A 17,072-nucleotide genomic window follows, 5' to 3' on the forward strand; every position below is an offset into this window, starting at 1 on the left:
AGTTTGCCTGAGGCCACATTTCGACTTATCTTCTTCCCTGTCTTAACCTGCTTGCCTCACCTCCCTGCAGTTTTTTCCTGAGACCATTCTCTCAGTTACTCATGTGCTCAACATGTGCTCAAGAATCCTCATGTCCACTTCTGCTTCTAGGGAAACCAGCAATGCTAAGTAGCTTGCTGTTTTATAAATAAATACAAGAATGAGTTCCCTATCTGATTTAATTCTTAATCAAAATTAATTAAGAATTTAAATATTTGAAAATAGTTACATCTCTCATTCTGATATTTCTTCAGTTATAATAGTGCTTTTTCTCTTTTCCATGGCCTTTAAAAGATTAAGACTATTCTATGAGTTTCTCATTTTACTCATATGAACATCAGTATGAAATTAATTTCTCTTTGGAAATCCACCAAATGTTCTCAAATTCTTTTCTCTTTTTCCTGCTTTACTTAATAGCATATTTAATAAACTATAATTAAAGGTAAAGATAATTTACATAGATATAAATAAATCACTATTAATATCATTCTTCTCTAAATAGAAAACAGGACCTATTAGGTACAACGCATATTACCTGAGTGGCAAAGTTATCTGAATACCAAACCCCTATGACACACCTATATGACAAACCCTCATGTGTACCCCTGAACCTAAAATAAAAGCTAAAAAAAAAAGAAAACAGAAATGTCCTTTTTCAACTGGATGAATTTTATTCTGTAAGAAATAGAGGTTAAACAAAAGCATTTTCAAGTGAAATTACATGTATTTTCAGTATTTAGAGGAAATACTTTTTAGATTATCAACTTTAACCCATTAGTTAGCCATTGTCTCTAAGGAATAAGCACTTGCTTCAAGAGAACATTTCAACACTACCATATTTCAGCCACTTTTTCTATTGTCTGACTCACATGTTCTTGTGAGTGAGCTGAAATTTATCTAAAATTGTTTCAAATAGCTGGGTGTGCTGACACATGCCTGTAATCCCAGCTACTCGGGAGCCTGAGGCAGGGGAATTGCTTGAGTCCAGGAGACAGAGGCTGCAATTAACTATGAATGCACTACTATACCCTAGCCTGGGCGACAGAGACCATGTCTCTTAAAAATAAAATAAAATAAAATAAAATAAAAATAAAATAAAATAAAATAAAATAAAAAAATTGTTTGTAAATATTTCCTGATTCAGTGTATGGCCCCGATTCGATATAGCAATTGAGCTAAAGGTCTCATAATGGAACATTTTACTAATGGTGCTTCAGAGATCATTTCTGTAATGACTAGGGGAAAATGTCACTCTAAAGAATGGGAGACATAAGGCCTTTGAGGTTGTAGGGCTCTTTTCACAAATTGATGTCCTTTGAAAACCTTATCTTTGCACCATCAAAAAGTTATTTTAGGAGGATAAAATGTACAAAAATACAGAAGTAGAGTTTTAGGTCAATCTTATTTTTGTTTTTCTTTTCTTAAATGTGAGCAGAAAGCATTTTTAGAAATGTATAATATTGTTTAAATTTGGACAGTATTTGGACATTTTTCAGTTTTAGAAAAAATTTTAGAGGCATGGAATCACATGGAGTCTATATTGGTCTAATAGAGAAAATATGATTTTTTTTCCTTTGACATGTCTAAACTCTTAACTGGCCTCATTTTTACAACTCAAGGAAAAAAAAATCATTTGCCCTTAACATGTAATGCTAGGAAAGAAAAGTCATTTCACACTTTGAGCATCAGTGTGTCTTTTTTCTTGTCTTGGAATAATGTAAGTTTGTTTGAATGATGCCACTGAAAATAAGTAACTGTGGTTTTCTCTAAAGAAAATTCTATCTAGGACATGGCAGGCACTGGGACACTGTTTTAGCAGCAAAGACTTTTTTAGTATCATCATTTTAATGTGATGCTTGTAAAGGTCATTTCTACTTGAACATTAAAAATGTCATTGGACTGCAAAATATTACCAGATGTTTAATAGTCCTGTAAATTATCTTTTTAGAGTAATTTATAAACCAAATAGATAAGAAAGTGGAATTTCCCCCATGATTTGAACAATAGATATTTATTTCAGATAAGGCGAAAATACATTGTTCAGATTATATTATACATATATTATGTGTATAATATATGTATAATATTTAGGTTATGTATTATCTGAATAATGGTTGGAAGTTAAGGAATAATAAAGATTCGTTATTGGATTTATTTTGTCTTTGTAAATTCAGAGTGGTAGATTAGTCAAGTTGTAGAGTAAGTGCCTAACTGAATCCTAACAAAGTATAACATTCACAGTTAATTCCTTTAAATAAAAAGTCATGTAGAAAAATATAAAAACATAGTAAACTGAAGAAATAAAATTTTAAAACCCTCTAATTCTGCAAATACTGGTAACATTTTTAATGTATATCCTTCTAGCATGTTTCCTATGTACATTTTTGTTTGTTTCTTTTTTGAGACAGAGTCTCGCTGTGTCGTCCAGGCTGGAGTGCAGTGGCATGATCTCGGCTCACTGCAACCTCAGCCTCCCGGGTTCAAGCGATTCTCCTGCCTCAGCCACCCAGGTAGCTGGGACTGCAGGCACCCACCACCATACCTGGCTAATTTTTGTCTTTTTAGTAGAGACGGGGTTTCACCATGTTGGCTAGGTTCTTCTCAAACTCCTGACCTCAGGTGATCCACCTGCCTTGGCCTTCCAAAGTGCTGGGATTACAGGTATGAGCCACTGTGTCTGGCCTCTATGCACATTTTTTAAAATAATTTTTTAAATGTTTTACAGACCAAACAATGTAATTACAGAGATGCCTAGTGAAATATCATAACACTTTTTTCTATTTTTAAAATACCTATAAAAGGAAAAAGTAAATATCCAATACATTTATTAGGAAATATTATGTGATAATGTCATAAATGCAATATATGAACATGACCTTTTTAATGTTAGACAAGTAAAGAAAAAAATATAATGAGCATTTACTGAGTACTTACTGTATATCTGACACTATATTAAGCCCTTTATTTTATTTTTCTTTTCTCAAGACAGGGTCTCAATATGTTGCCCAAGCTGGTCTTCAACTCCCAGCTCAAGCAATCCTCCCACTTCCGCCTCCCAAAGCACTGAGATTACAGGGGTGATTCACCATGCCTGGCCATGAAGCTTTTACTGTATTCACTCACTTAAGTCTTAAAACCTCCGGATGTCCTAATTACCATTATTTCCATTTAACAAATGAAGAAACTAAGGCACTGAGGAGTTAAATTGCTTGCCCTGTGCCACACAATTAGTAAAGAAAGGAGTTAGGATGAAAACCCAGGCAATCTGGTTCTACAACTCATGTTCCACATCAGCACTTCTGCATGTTAAGTGTCAAGACCAGGGCATCATGATAAATTGCTGATCCTGGTTCACTGGATCTGGGGTAGGGCCTGGGACTCAGCATCTCTAATAAAGCCCCCAAGTGATGGGATACTGCTGGTCCTTGGAGCACAGTTTAACAAGCATCTCCACCCCACACACGCACTCCCTCTGTAACAAAGCTGTAATTTTCTGGTAACCTTTAGCAAGGATGGGCCCTTCATTCATCTTTCTGTCCTCCATAGCGGGTTACCTGAATGAGTGAGCACAGGATATAAGACCTTTACCTTAAATAGTAACATCTTTTGATTGAATTTTTAGTTGAATGTCGAGAACTTCCCCCCTTTAATCACTGGATGTTGTCAGAACTTATTCTTCAGAAAGTTAGGTTTATCTTTGTGGGTTCTATTTGATTGATTTGTGCATTGGCTGGCCAAAATACATATCCCTCAACTTGGAAGTTACGAAAGCTGTATTCATTTGCCAAGCATTCATTTCCATACTTGGGAAAGTTGTCATCTAAGACAGAGTACCTGACACTACAAATCTTACCCAGCCCTCAAGGCCAAAATTGTTCACAAGAATTCCCAACATCGTCTGTGTTTCATCCTGCAAGTGGAAGTGTGTGAGTGGTCTTTGTGTAATATTGATGTTGAAAAGGAAAAGTTGTTTGGTAATACTAAAAGTTTATTTATTCCAAAGGGCCTACTTTTTGTATTGTCTGACCCACATGTTCTTGTGAGTGAGCTGAAATTCATCAAAAATTGTTTGCAAATATTAGCTGGGTGTGCTAACACATGCCTGTAGTCCCAGCTTCTCGGGAGCCTGAGGCAGGAGAATCGCCTGAGTCTAGAAGGCAGAGGCTGCAATGAACTGTGAATGCACTACTGCACCCTAGCCTGGGCAACAGAGACCATGTCTCTTAAAAATAAATAAAATAAAATAAAATAATTGGTAAATATTTCCTAATTCAGTGTATGGCCCCAATTTGATTATTTTAATAATGATATGAATTCAACCAATAAAATTATGTGACATCAAAAAAAATCCAAGGTAGTGCTTTCATAAGGTTACAACATTTTGCCCAAGGCCTTGGATACCATTTAATTATTCAAAACAGAAACTTGATATTTCATTCACAATTTAAGAACTTGACACTAAAATCAAAGATGAGGTTTACAGCTCATTTTGGATTCTCTTTAAATAAAATTCTTCCTCCTTCAAATCTTCCTCCTCAAATAATAAGTTTGCAAGATATTAATTTATAGAAACAATAGTTTATCAAAATCCCTGAACTTTAAAGCATCCAATACAGTAAAAAGAAAAGGTTTTCCTTTAAATAGTGATGCTATCTCTTTCATTTCTATACTGTACAGATTTGGCATTCACAATGCACTTTCATTGGATGCCTTGGATAAAACTGGGTCCTAACTAGGTAAACCATAATAATCCCCATTTTTAGAGAAGGGAATAATTGCTCATTATGGTAGAGTGATTTGGTGCCTAATATCAACAGCCAATGAGTTGAAGAACTAGGGTCTTTTTAAATATGTATCAAGAAAAGACCATTCATTCACTTGAATTGAAACTGGTCAATGATTGGTTCAATTCAGCTGCTTTTATGAATATCCTCCATAAAAACTTCTAAAATTTCAATGGATTCTAATGAGGAGCTTCGGGTTCATCTGCCTAAAATAGGGATGAGTACAGTAAGTTCAATATCCATGTCATGTCCAATTATAAAATCATGGCTCTCAATTAATGATGAAGTTTTTCACTTTGCTTTAGAGCAGGGCTTCTCAAATTTTAATGTGCATACAGGTGCAGGAAATGGGGGGGGGTGTAGGTCAAATGATACAAAGCAGGAAATGTGTAGGATGAACAAGTAAAAAAATCTAATGTACAGCATGAGGACTATAATTAACAATCATGTATCATAGTCAGAATTTTTTCTAAATGAGTAGATTATAGCTGTTCTTGCCACAGGGGGACAAAGTGGGTAACTATGTGAGATGATGGATATGTCTATTTGTTCCCTTATAGTAACCATTTTACTGTACATAGGTATCTTATAACACCATGTTGTATGCCTTGAATTTACACAATAAAATTTATTTTTTTAAACGTACATACAGATCACTTGAGAATCTTGTTACAATGCAGATTCAGATTCAATAGGTCTGGCACAGATCACAAAACACTGCATATTTAACAAGCTTCCAGGTGATGCTTATGGCCCGTGGACCATATTTGGATTAGCAGGGCTCTCAAACTTTAGCATGTACCAGAATCACCCAGATGGCTTCCTAAAACACAGATTGATGGGTGTCATAGCCAAAGTTTCTGATTCAGTAGGTCTGGGGTGGACCCAAGAATTTGCATCTCTAACAATCTGCAGTGAAGCTGATGCTGGTCTGGGGACCACACATTAAGAACCGCTGCTTTGAAGCCCTGCATCTTTCTTTCGCAAGAGTGTGGCTCTCCCCAGATGAAACCCATTAATTCCATCCACTCTAAAATGTCAGCTTAATCACAGAAACCTGGGAAGGGCTCCAGGAGACACTTTTCCTGGGAATTATCCAGAATTTGTCCTGCAAGTGATTGACCATAGTCTTTACCAAATGATTTGACTTAATTAATCTCAAAGATGTATTTCCACAAAATTAACGTAAAGAGTTGTTGGTCTACTTTCCTTTAAAAAGAGAAATCCATGATTTCTACCTAGCAGCCAAGAGTTCATTCCTTCTGAATTCTTTGTAAACTGTATCAAAACACTTCTAATAAATTCAAGTTGGTAGAAACTTTTTATATACATATATTAAAGTTTATATATGTAACACATATAAAAGGGTCAGCAGAGCTATGTTCTTTTACCCTTTGATAGCCTTCTGAGTAACCTGTTGTTATTATGCATTAAATACAAACTTGTTACAGACAGCAGAAAGCAGCATCTTCACTCTTTTCATTCATTGATTTATTCATTCATTCAAATTTGTTTTATTTTAGCATAACATTTAGGTAGTTCTTTACTTTCAGGACTTTGCCATTAATAATAGAGCTATTTATTATGTACTAACTGGAAACTAAATATGAATTATTCATTCATTCAATATATATTTTTTAAAAAAACCCAACTATGTGTCAGTCACTCTGATGGCCATTATATATGTAATGCTGAGGAAAATCAGGTGCTGTCATAGCCCTTACAACTTGGAGGAAGAGAGTGACATTATAAAATTTATACATCTATGTGTAAAATTGCAGCTGTTACTAATGTTCAACAAAATGATACCATGTGAATGCTGTTGACTCATGTGAGTGCTTATATGATGACACAGCCATGCTGTGTCAAGATTCACTTGAACCCATGCTCCAGTTATCTCTGGAAGAACTTGCTGGACATTAACTGTGCAAAACACCAAAAGTACTTTACTTGGTGTTAATGAAGAAGCTCAAAAAACTGAAGTCAACAGATGAATTTATCCAGCTCACTAAAGCTCTCTTGTTTCTAACTCACCCTGGTAGACTCTTCAAAATTAGGAGTTTTAACATATTTCATTATGAAAAATTCTAAGCTAACATTGAAAGACCTGTACAAGGAACACCTATATATCAGCCACCCGGATTCCATAATTAAAATTTTGATGTTTTCACTTGATCACATATAAATCCCTCTATCCATTTATCTATCCATCTTGGTTCAATATGATGCATTTTAAAGTAGGTTGCAAACATCAGTATAGTTCACTCCTAAACATTTGGGAGTGCATACAGCAGGACAAAGTTTGTAAGAATGATTCTGAATTTCTTAGAAATAGGAGGCAGATACATTATCTAATTTCATTCAACTAACAGAAATTTAAGGTACAAATTGTACTCATGTTTGAAGAAGCTCCTCCTTAAGGGAAAGGCTGGCTCTAACAAAGCTACTTTCTGACAATATTTGTCCTGAGTAGAGTGGATTTCTGCATGATGAAATTATGAGACTCACCCATAATACGCTGGAAAAACTGATGGCCTTACCTCTTACCCATGTGGTGCCCATCCAAAGCAAGATGCTGTCATAAGGTAAAAAGAACTGCACTTTTTTTTTTTTTTTTTTTTTTTGAGACGGAGTCTTGCTCAGTCGCCCAGGCTGGAGTGCAGTGGCGCGATCTCGGCTCACTGCAAGCTCCGCCTCCCGGGTTCACGCCATTCTCCTGGGTCAGCCTCCCGAGTAGCTGGGACTACAGGCGCCCACTACCACGCCCGGCTAATTTTTTTTTTTTTTGTAGTTTTAGTAGAGACGGGATTTCACCATGTTAGCCAGGATGGTCTCGATCTCCTGACCTCGGGATCCACCCGCCTCGGCCTCCCAAAGTGCTGGGATTACAGGCGTGAGCCACCGCGCCGGGCCGGAACTGCACTCTTCAGATGACTCAGACAAGGAAAGCATGATCCAACACCTCTAATAGCCCAACAATACATATGATATTTGAAAGGCCCTTCACTTACCATGTTAACCATTCAGTTAAATCCTCCAAATCCTAATTCTCTGCTGCTCAACCATCAGATCCAAACTTTCAATGCCCAGGACGGAAATCTTTTCAACCAGCACATCAAATGGCTTTTCCTCCTTCTATAGAACTTATAAAAACGATCTTTTCAGTTACCATTTTACTGGTCCATCTGTATTCTATTTTCAATGCACTTCTGTTCATTTTGGAATTAGGAAGCGTACAAATTCTTTTTATATTTAATTTTAACATTCAAGTTAGGCATATTTTGAAGAAAAAGATATTGCAATGATTGCATTTGTCCACTAGAGGGCAGGAACTTACTTCTGTGGTTCATTCTGCACTTTTTTTTTCACTACCCACCTAAGAAAAATCTAGTTAATGCGACTGAAGTACTACCACCTTCTGAACCTTCTTTCCTTGATAATTGCTTAATTGGAATTTAAGTCTTTGAATCAAATTAAGAAACTAGACATTCCTAGTTTCTGTTTCTGTCACAATTTCCAGTACCAGATTTTTATTCACTCATAAAAACAAATAATGGGGGAGAAATAAAATATTGACTTCTGCTGATTCTCTTGAGTGGGATAAGGAATTTGGTTTTTGCACTTTGGCTTACAGATCCATATAGTGGAATTATTCGATCTTTCAATTATAATATCAGAAAATTCAATTTTAGTATTGTACTCCTATAGGTGCTTTTTTCATTTTTCAGCCATTGTTTTGCTTAACTTATTTAACTTTGTATGTACGGATGCCTTTTTAGTGCAACAGGGTAGTTCTTTGAGAATTATGTTTACATGTAGACATCTCTATCTCAGCAGCAAGTTAAGTTATTATTACAGTTCCTTAAGCTGCTGTTATCATAGAGTGGACTGCTGTAATAGAAAAATTTAGTCTTTAGCATATAATCCATATTCAAATACTTGTTCACAGTTTCCTGTGTGACCTCTGGCAAGTTACATGACTTTTAATAAAGTTTTTAGTAAAGACTTTTAATAACACCTCCAATTATTTTGCTTTATTATGGTTCTGTGCGTGTTGCCTACACTGATTGGCTTTGAAAAAGCTGTTGTATATAACAGTGTCTAACCCAGGATGATCTACAGCCACTTCTAATTGCAGTCTCCATTCGGTAAATGGAGTCAATTAAAATGCGTACCTATGGGCCGGGCAGGGTGGCTCGTGCCTGTAATCCAGCACTTTGGGAGACCGAGGCAGGTGGATCACTTGAGGTCAGGAGTTCGAGACCAGCCTGGCTAACATGGTGAAACCCCGTCTCTACTAAAAATACAAAAATTAGCTGGGCATGGTGGTGCATGCCTGTAATTCCAGCTACTCGGGAGGCTGAGGCAGGAGAATCGCTTGAACCCAGGAGGTGGAGGTTGCAATGAGCCAAAATTGCACTACTGCACTCCAGCCTGGGTGACAGAGTGAGACTCCATCTCAAAAAAAAAAAAAAGTGTCTACAGCCCTTAGCAAAAAAGTTTAAACATTAGTCACATGTATATGTTATAGAATCTTAACTCAGGCATCCCAACCAGTACTGGTCTGTAGCTTATTAGGACCTGGCCCACACAGCAGGAAGTAAGCAGCAGGTGGGCAAGCAAGCAAAGCTTCATCTGTATTTATAGCTGCTCCCCATCACTCAAATTACCCCCTGAGCTCTGCCTCCTGTTAGATCAGTAGTGGCATTAGATTCCCATAGGACTGTGAACCCTATTGTGAACTGCACATGTGAAAAATCTAGGTTGTGTGCTCCTTATGAAAATCTAATGCATGATGACCTGTTACTGTTTCCCATCACCCCCAAATGGGACCATCTAGTTGCAAGAAAACAAGCTCAGGGCTCTCACTGATTCTACATTATGGTGAGTTGTATAATTATTTCATTATATAGTACAATGTAACAATAATAATAGAAGTAAAGTGCACAATACATATAATGCACTTGAGTCATACTGAAACCATCCCCTCAATAACCTCCTCTCCCCCTGGTCCATGAAAAAATTATCTTCCATGAAACTGGTCCTTGGTGCCAGAAAGGCTGGGGACCACTGACTTAACTTGTATATAACATCTGTCTCCAGAAAATCATGAGGTCCCTGACAAGAGTCAGACTATGCAAGGATCTCCAAATTCCTTAGCCCAGTGTTTAATGTCCTCATTACTGACCCTCTTCTCTATGCCTTTGCTTGGCCACTGGGGTGAGAAGGTAAGGAGTTGTGGGCTGCAGACTAGTTGGCTCCTGGCCCACCGAGTTCCCAGCACAGTCCTGTCGCTTCTGCATTGCTAAGGATGCATGGCTCACTCTTGTACCATCTCAGAATTCCAGGCAAACTCTGCTCCTCCTGGCAGAGGGTACAGATGGGCAACTTCTGGGCCAAATGCAGTCTGAAGATGTGCTCTGTTTGGCTTCTCAGTGATTGGAAACTGGGAGAGTTCACTCAAAACTTTCATTTTTCCATTTTTCTCAAAACCTGGGTGGAAATAGGCTAAAAATGAACAGCAGCCACTGCCCCATTTACAGGCTGTCTCTCTCCTGCTCTGGACGTGACCTCACTTTGCCCTATTGCATTAAATCTACTTCACTGGTTTCTATCATTTCCATTAACTGCCTATTACTCTACAGTGTGAATAGTATCCTTAGGGGTTGTGTCCCGAGAGTGACACAGTCCCCTCTACATGGAGACATCACCAGGTGTGACCCCTGGACTAAGCATTTCTCCAAAGCCCACTTCAAAGTCCAGCACCGACCCTTGGTGCCCCCTTTATCCCCGACTGCAACCATAAAGTATTTGCCTGAATGTTTACTTAACATCTATCTGCTTTTTAAAAATATCTTTGATTTTATATAGAACGTCCCTTTTTGGAAGGTGGAGGCTTTGTCTCACATGCCCTTCATAAGCAGAGATTTATTTTTTCCTTTATTTGACTCAAATTGACAATCGAACTTGGTTTCCCAAGGGCTTACAGCTACATGGAGTATCTGAAAACCTAATGCAAAGCTAAAAATAAACTTGTTGGATCCAGTTTGAATGCACCTCCCGTCTAACACCTCAAGACACTAATTTTAGTTGCCAAAAAAAAAAAAGCCACCATTATTACTTTCACAGAAGCTGGTTTTCCCTAACTTCCATTCTTTCCTCCATCAAAATTTTCTTTTTCTCTGTCCTTTTTCAGAGGGCTAATTTCAGTGAGCTGTCACATTGGGAAGAATCTGGTTCATTCCCCACATGGTTTTAGAAACCAACTTGGACATAATGGGGAAGGTCAGATCCCCACGGAACAGGGACATCTTCCTACCTGCTTTCTAAAGCAGCTGAGTTTGGTAACCATGGGCACCCTCTTCAGCTGGGAGGCCAGGAAAGCATTACCCCTGCTGTATTTAGGCCAAAGAACCACCCACTGTGGGTGTATAGGTCCCATGTAGTCAAATCTAGTTTTTCAAGGGAAGTAAGAAACCCATTGTTTCAGTATAAGATCACCTTAATTAAAAGATTTGACAACAGTGGTTGAGCCAAAGAAAATGCATCCATGTACTCCATTGGGACCATGAGTTTCCAGTTTGCAATGTCTTGCTGAACAAAATATACACAATCCTTTCCCTTTGCATGTAATTCTAGGGAGAATTTTTCTGATGGATGTAACTAAATAGTGTGACCATACTGGCACTTACCCATCAGAAGTAGTCATTTTTCAAAAGAAAGATTCTGCCATAGTGAGCTATACAGGCTGCCCCGGTTACTTGTTTAGGCTCCTGTCTCCCCTAACTGATGTCCAGCCACTGCTACTAAGGGCTCTTCCAGCATTGAGTAGGGTGTAGTAAACAAGCAGGGATGATTTGTTGAATTAAAGTAAGTTCTGCCATCACTTAATGCAGTTTTGGAAGAGGCTTTAAAGATGATTTGGGAAACAGATTAAAAGCCACTAGTGACAATCAGTGTCACTATTTTCACTCTTATCTTATTTTTTATAAGAAGGTTATTATAGGTCAATTTTTCATCTGTAATGACATGCCAAAATGTCACAATGTTAGACTCCAAATGACTTCTGGAAAAATATATTTCCTAATGTATTTTTAAAATGTGCTACAAAGTAGAACATTGGGATAGCCTCATTGTCAGTAAAACCTGCCAGGGACTTGGAAGGCAATTCTGATAAAGAGTTACAGAGAATTTAGCATATTGAAAAGCAACATTGAAAGAGTATGTAGGCAATTATTTTATAAGGATCAGCATTTATTCAACAAACATTTTTAAACTGTTTACTGTGTATAAGGTATGTGGAATTAGCTGCTGGAGGGTGTCGAATGAAGATTTTACGTTTCAATGCATTTATTATTATTATTCATTGGTAGTATTCCACAAGCTTAAAGGTTTTATTTGTTTTATGTCAACATAAATAACAAACAGATGCTCTCTAAAAGAAAATGGTATTATTTAAGAATAGGGCATACTAAATTATGTGCTTAGTCAGGGAGGGAAGGAAGACAAAGGTTTGTAAAGGATAAATGAGGAGGGTTACATAATTGTTTTCAGATGATTAGCCTTGGCTACAAGGATCAATAACAAGAGTGACATCAGTCTGAGGTTGGACAGGGAGTTGCTAGGCAGGTGTCCTCACAGAAGTATTTTTTGTGTAAAGTTGCTACGGCCTTTGTACAAGGTGATGGCTTTTGCAGAGTCTTTTGTGAGAGTTTTTCTTATCAGGCATTTATGAGTGAGAACCTTCTCTTTATGACATTCCCTGGCTCTTTTTGTCAGGGTTTTTTGGGTTTTTGTGGGTGTTGTTGTTGTTTTAATATAAGGGACTCCATTTAGATTCTGACAACTTTCACATTATTTAACATCCACATATTTACTCTGTGCCAGAAACAATTCTAAGTACTTTATAAGTATTAACTTATTTAATCATCTAAACAATCTAACAAGATAATATTATCATCCCCAGTAAACACCTGTCTTCATCTATAAGGATAAAGAAATTGAAGCACAGAGAGTTAAGTGAAGTGCCCAAAATCACACCGCTGGTAAATTGCAGGGCCAGCATCTGAACCCAGGCAAGCTGTGCTCCAAAATGTGTGTTCTTATCCATCACATCAATTAGCTCATTCTGTAAAACAACCCCAAACTTGGCAGCTTATAACATCAACTAGTTATTATTTTTCATGCATTATCTGGTCAGCTGGGCAGGTCTGCAGATCCAGACCAGACTCATAGACTCAGCTCATCTCAGCCGGGTTCACTCAAGTGTATGTGCTCAGCTGGGGACTGGCTGGTCCAGGACATCCTTGACCAGGATGACTCAGCTCTCCTCCAGAAGAGCTGGATGAGAGACCAGGATGACTCAGACCTCTCATCCTCCATTGCTATAATAGGACCCTGAGAAACAGTGGAAACATTTGCAAGGGTCTTTTGTATCAAGTTTGCTATTCTCTGATTAACCAAAGCAAATCACATGGTCTGGTCCAGAGTCAGTGTGGAAGGGTACCACCAACGGGCACAGACATAGGTTGGTGTAAAAATTGGAGACTTTAATACAATTAACCTCCCATAGTCATGGCTCAACACTATGCTGTTTTAACCCTGCTTTCCAGGGAGTATCAAATTTGATATTTCCAACTCCAAAAGAATTGTGAAGATGCTACAAAATGTAGCCTTGTTGGTTTAGGAAGGCAAGAAAAGAATAAAAAGAAATGTGGAAAATGAAAGGATATTTATAATTTTAGGCTGATCCTGGAGAAACACCATCAGAGGCTCCAAGTGAAGCGAGAACGACTCCAGCAGAAAATGGGGTGAATCACACTACAACCCTGACACCCAAGCCACCCTCCCAGGCTCTCCACAGCCAGCCAGCTCCAGGTAAGCCATCTGGAAAGAGCTGGACAACACGAGCAAGATCCTCCAGTTCATTAGTGCCACTGACGGAGGCGCTGTGATGTGGGTAGCTAAAGCATCAAGTGAGGAAAGATGTGTGGACTTAGGAGGAGCTCCGTCAATGTGCAATTGATGAATGAAAGCCAGAAGAGAGTCATATGTGCTCATCTGACTCTGCAGATAACTTATGAAACCACAACAAAAAAAATCACCCGGATTTCCGGTGTCCTTTTTCAGTGATGAGTCATGACCCATCTGCTGGCACGGTTTGAGAAGAATTCTCCAAGCAGCTTATAGACAACCATGCCTTCGAAGTGCATTCTTAGTCCTGCTTCATTAATTCTGTGCCAAGGGCTCCTTTCCCTCTTTCTCCAACTTTCTTTTCAACATCTTTGAGTGTCTGCCCTGTGCTGGACACATTGCTAAGCTTTTCATACAGATCATTTCAATTCCCCCCTATACCAGGCCCAGAGAGTAGATTCTATTATTGTCCCCATTGTGCAGATGAATAAGCTGCCATTTTCAGGTGATAAAGTACTTATTGAAGGCCACAGTGCCAGGGAAGAGTGACCTTAGGCCTGATGCAGTTCCCAATGATACTAACATTCTTGCTTTTAGCTCCTATATTACAGCCAAAGCCACACTCATGTCTCATTTCTCAAAATGAATAAATGAATAAATAAATAAATAAATAAATAAATAAAATAAAATAAAAATCCTTTGATTTCTATGCAGCTAACTTTGACATTTAATCTTATGCAGCTTTGTGTAACTATTCCTTGTGTGTATGTCCTGTTTACCCCAGTAGATGGGAGGCTTCCTAGGTAGACTTCAATTTGATGCCTCCTCTGTACATCACACAGTGCTGGGGAATAGCATGTACCTGATAATTTCTTGTTGAATTGGTTAATAAAGTAAACAAAAGGGAGCAGAATTTCCTTCCATGAAGGTGTGGAGAGGAGCTCCTTTCTTTGTCATACTAGGTCACGGTGCCAATAGATCCAGATCTTTTATTTAGGGTGGAAGGGTATTTCTCATGGGAGAGAATGAGAATTAAAAAAAAAACAAATTATATTTAATTTGTATCAGACATGCTTGAACTGCTTTTTAAAAGGTTGCTGGCCAGGCATGGTGGCTCATGCCCGTAATCCCAGTACTTTGGAAGGTTGAGGCAGGTGGATCACTTGAGGTCAGCAGTTCAGGACCAACCTGGCCAACATGGTGAAACCCCCATCGCTACTAAAAATACATAAGTTAGCCTGGCATGGTGGTGCATGCGTGTAGTTCCAGCAACTCAGGAGGCTGAGGCAGGAGAATTGCTTGAACCCAGGAGGCGGAGGTTGCAGTAAGCTGAGATCGCACCATTGCACTCCAGCCTGAGTGACAGAGCGAGGCTCCATCTCAAAAAAAAAAAAAAAAAGTTGCCAAAGTCAATAATAGTAAGAAGATGACTTTATAAACAAGAAGTAAATTTTCAAATAAAGGGTTTTATATACCAAATACAAACATCTTGAATGCTTCTGAAATATAAATCCATCGTTTAAATGTGTGAGTAAATAGTCATGTGTTCCTGAAAGTAAAAGAGAATTTAGCATTTTCACATTTAATTTTTTTAACTTGATATTTTGGAATAATTTAACTTACAGAAAATATTTTTTAAATGGCACAGAATACATTGCAAAAATAACCTCTTCTTCCCCTAAAGTTAACATCTCACGGGATCATGGGGCAATCATCAAAACCAGGAAAGTAACATTGGCACGATACTCTGACCTAAACTGCACACTTTATTTGGACTAACCTGCTTTCCACTAATGTCCTTTTACTGTTCAAGATTCCAACGCAGGATCCCAAATTGTATTTTATTGTCATGATTCTTTAGTCTCCTTTAACCTATGGCAGTCCCACAGTCTTTTCTGTCTTTCATAACCTTGGTACTTTGGAAGAACTCTGGTCAGTTATTTTGTTGAACATCCCTCAGTCTGGGTTGGTCCAATGTTTCCCCATGATTAGGTTGAGGGCACGCATTTTGACAAGAGCACCACGCAAGTGATACTCGCCTTTCTCAGTGCATCACATCACGGGTATATGATGTTGCTGGGTCTCATCAATGATGATATGGGATCACTTGGTTAAGGTGGTTTCTCCACTGAAAGTTATTATTTTCCCCTCTTAGATATATTGGGAGAGCTACTTTGAGACTATGCAAATATCCTGTTCTTCCTTAAACTTTTACTTACTGATTTTTAACATTCACCAATGGATCTTTCCTGTAACAGTTATTACTGCCTAGTGGTCAACATTTGTCTTTTATTTTTATTTTACTTTATTTTATTTTGAGACAGAGTTTGGCTCTTGTTGCCCAAGCTGGAGTGCAATGGTGTGATCTCAGCTCACTGCAACCTCCGCCTCCTGGGTTCAAGCGATTCTCCTGCCTCAGCCTCCCGAGTAGCTGGGATTACAGGCGTGCACCATCACACCCGGCTAATTTTATATTTTTAGTAGAGACGGGGTTTCGCCATGTTGGTCAGGCTGGTCTGGAGCTCCTGACCTCAGGTGATCCATCTACCTTGGCCTCCCAGCGTTTGACTTTTAAAAGGTCACTTGTCATTCCTGATTTAGCCAGAAGATGGCAATAGCATTGCCTAAACTGAATTTGTTTTGCTTCCAAGTGGATGTCTTTTCTCTTTTTTCTCTTTTCTCTCGTTATAAATGGGGCATATAATATCACTTTTTTTTTTTTTTTTTTTTTTTGGAGACAGACTTTCACTCAATCTGTCACATAGGCTGGAGTGCAGTGGCATGATCTCAGTCCACTGCAAACTCCACCTCCTGGCTTCAAGTGATTCTCCTGCTTCAGCCAACCAGGTAGCTGGGATTACAAGTACCCGCCACCATGCTCCGCTAATTTTTGTATTTTTAGTAGAGACAGGGTTTCACCATATTGCCAGGCTGGTCTTGAACTCCTGACCTCAAGTGATCCGCCTGCCTCGGCCTCCCAAAGTGCTGGGATTACAGGAATGAGCCACTGCACCTGGCCTAATGTTACATTTAATTAGGTTTGTCTCAAAGCTGCAAATGAAGACTTTTTAAGAATAATTTTTATAAAGAATTTCCTCACACAATTTGTCATTTCTCCAAAAAGAGATTTAGATTCAAGGCCCAAATATGTTTGTTTGTTTACAGGAAGAATAAAATTTAAAAAGTTGAAGAGGCTATTTATTTTATCTTTTTTATTACAGGTTCTGTAAAGGCACCTGCCAAAACAGAAGATCTTATTCAGAGTGTCTTAACAGGTAAATGCCACCCTTTCCCCCCATGGAATTAAGCAGCTCAGTATTACACAGTGGAAGTATT

General features: G+C 38.3%; 1 protein-coding gene across 5 annotated transcripts in view; it reads left to right on the forward strand.

The window, feature by feature from the left end:
- The window catches only part of PLCB1 (phospholipase C beta 1), a 751,601-nt gene that overhangs the window by 610,236 nt on the left and 124,293 nt on the right, over window positions 1-17,072 (forward strand). For all 5 annotated transcript variants that reach the window (XM_034947108.2, XM_003821362.4, XM_034947109.2 and 2 more), the window contains exons 24-25: window positions 13,568-13,700; window positions 16,958-17,011. In XM_034947108.2, coding sequence (XP_034802999.1) covers window positions 13,568-13,700; window positions 16,958-17,011 — 187 coding nt within the window. The remainder of the gene's footprint in view (window positions 1-13,567; window positions 13,701-16,957; window positions 17,012-17,072) is intronic.

This window comes from Pan paniscus, chromosome 21, assembly GCF_029289425.2.
Source record: "Pan paniscus chromosome 21, NHGRI_mPanPan1-v2.0_pri, whole genome shotgun sequence".
Taxonomy (NCBI): Eukaryota; Metazoa; Chordata; class Mammalia; order Primates; family Hominidae; genus Pan; species Pan paniscus.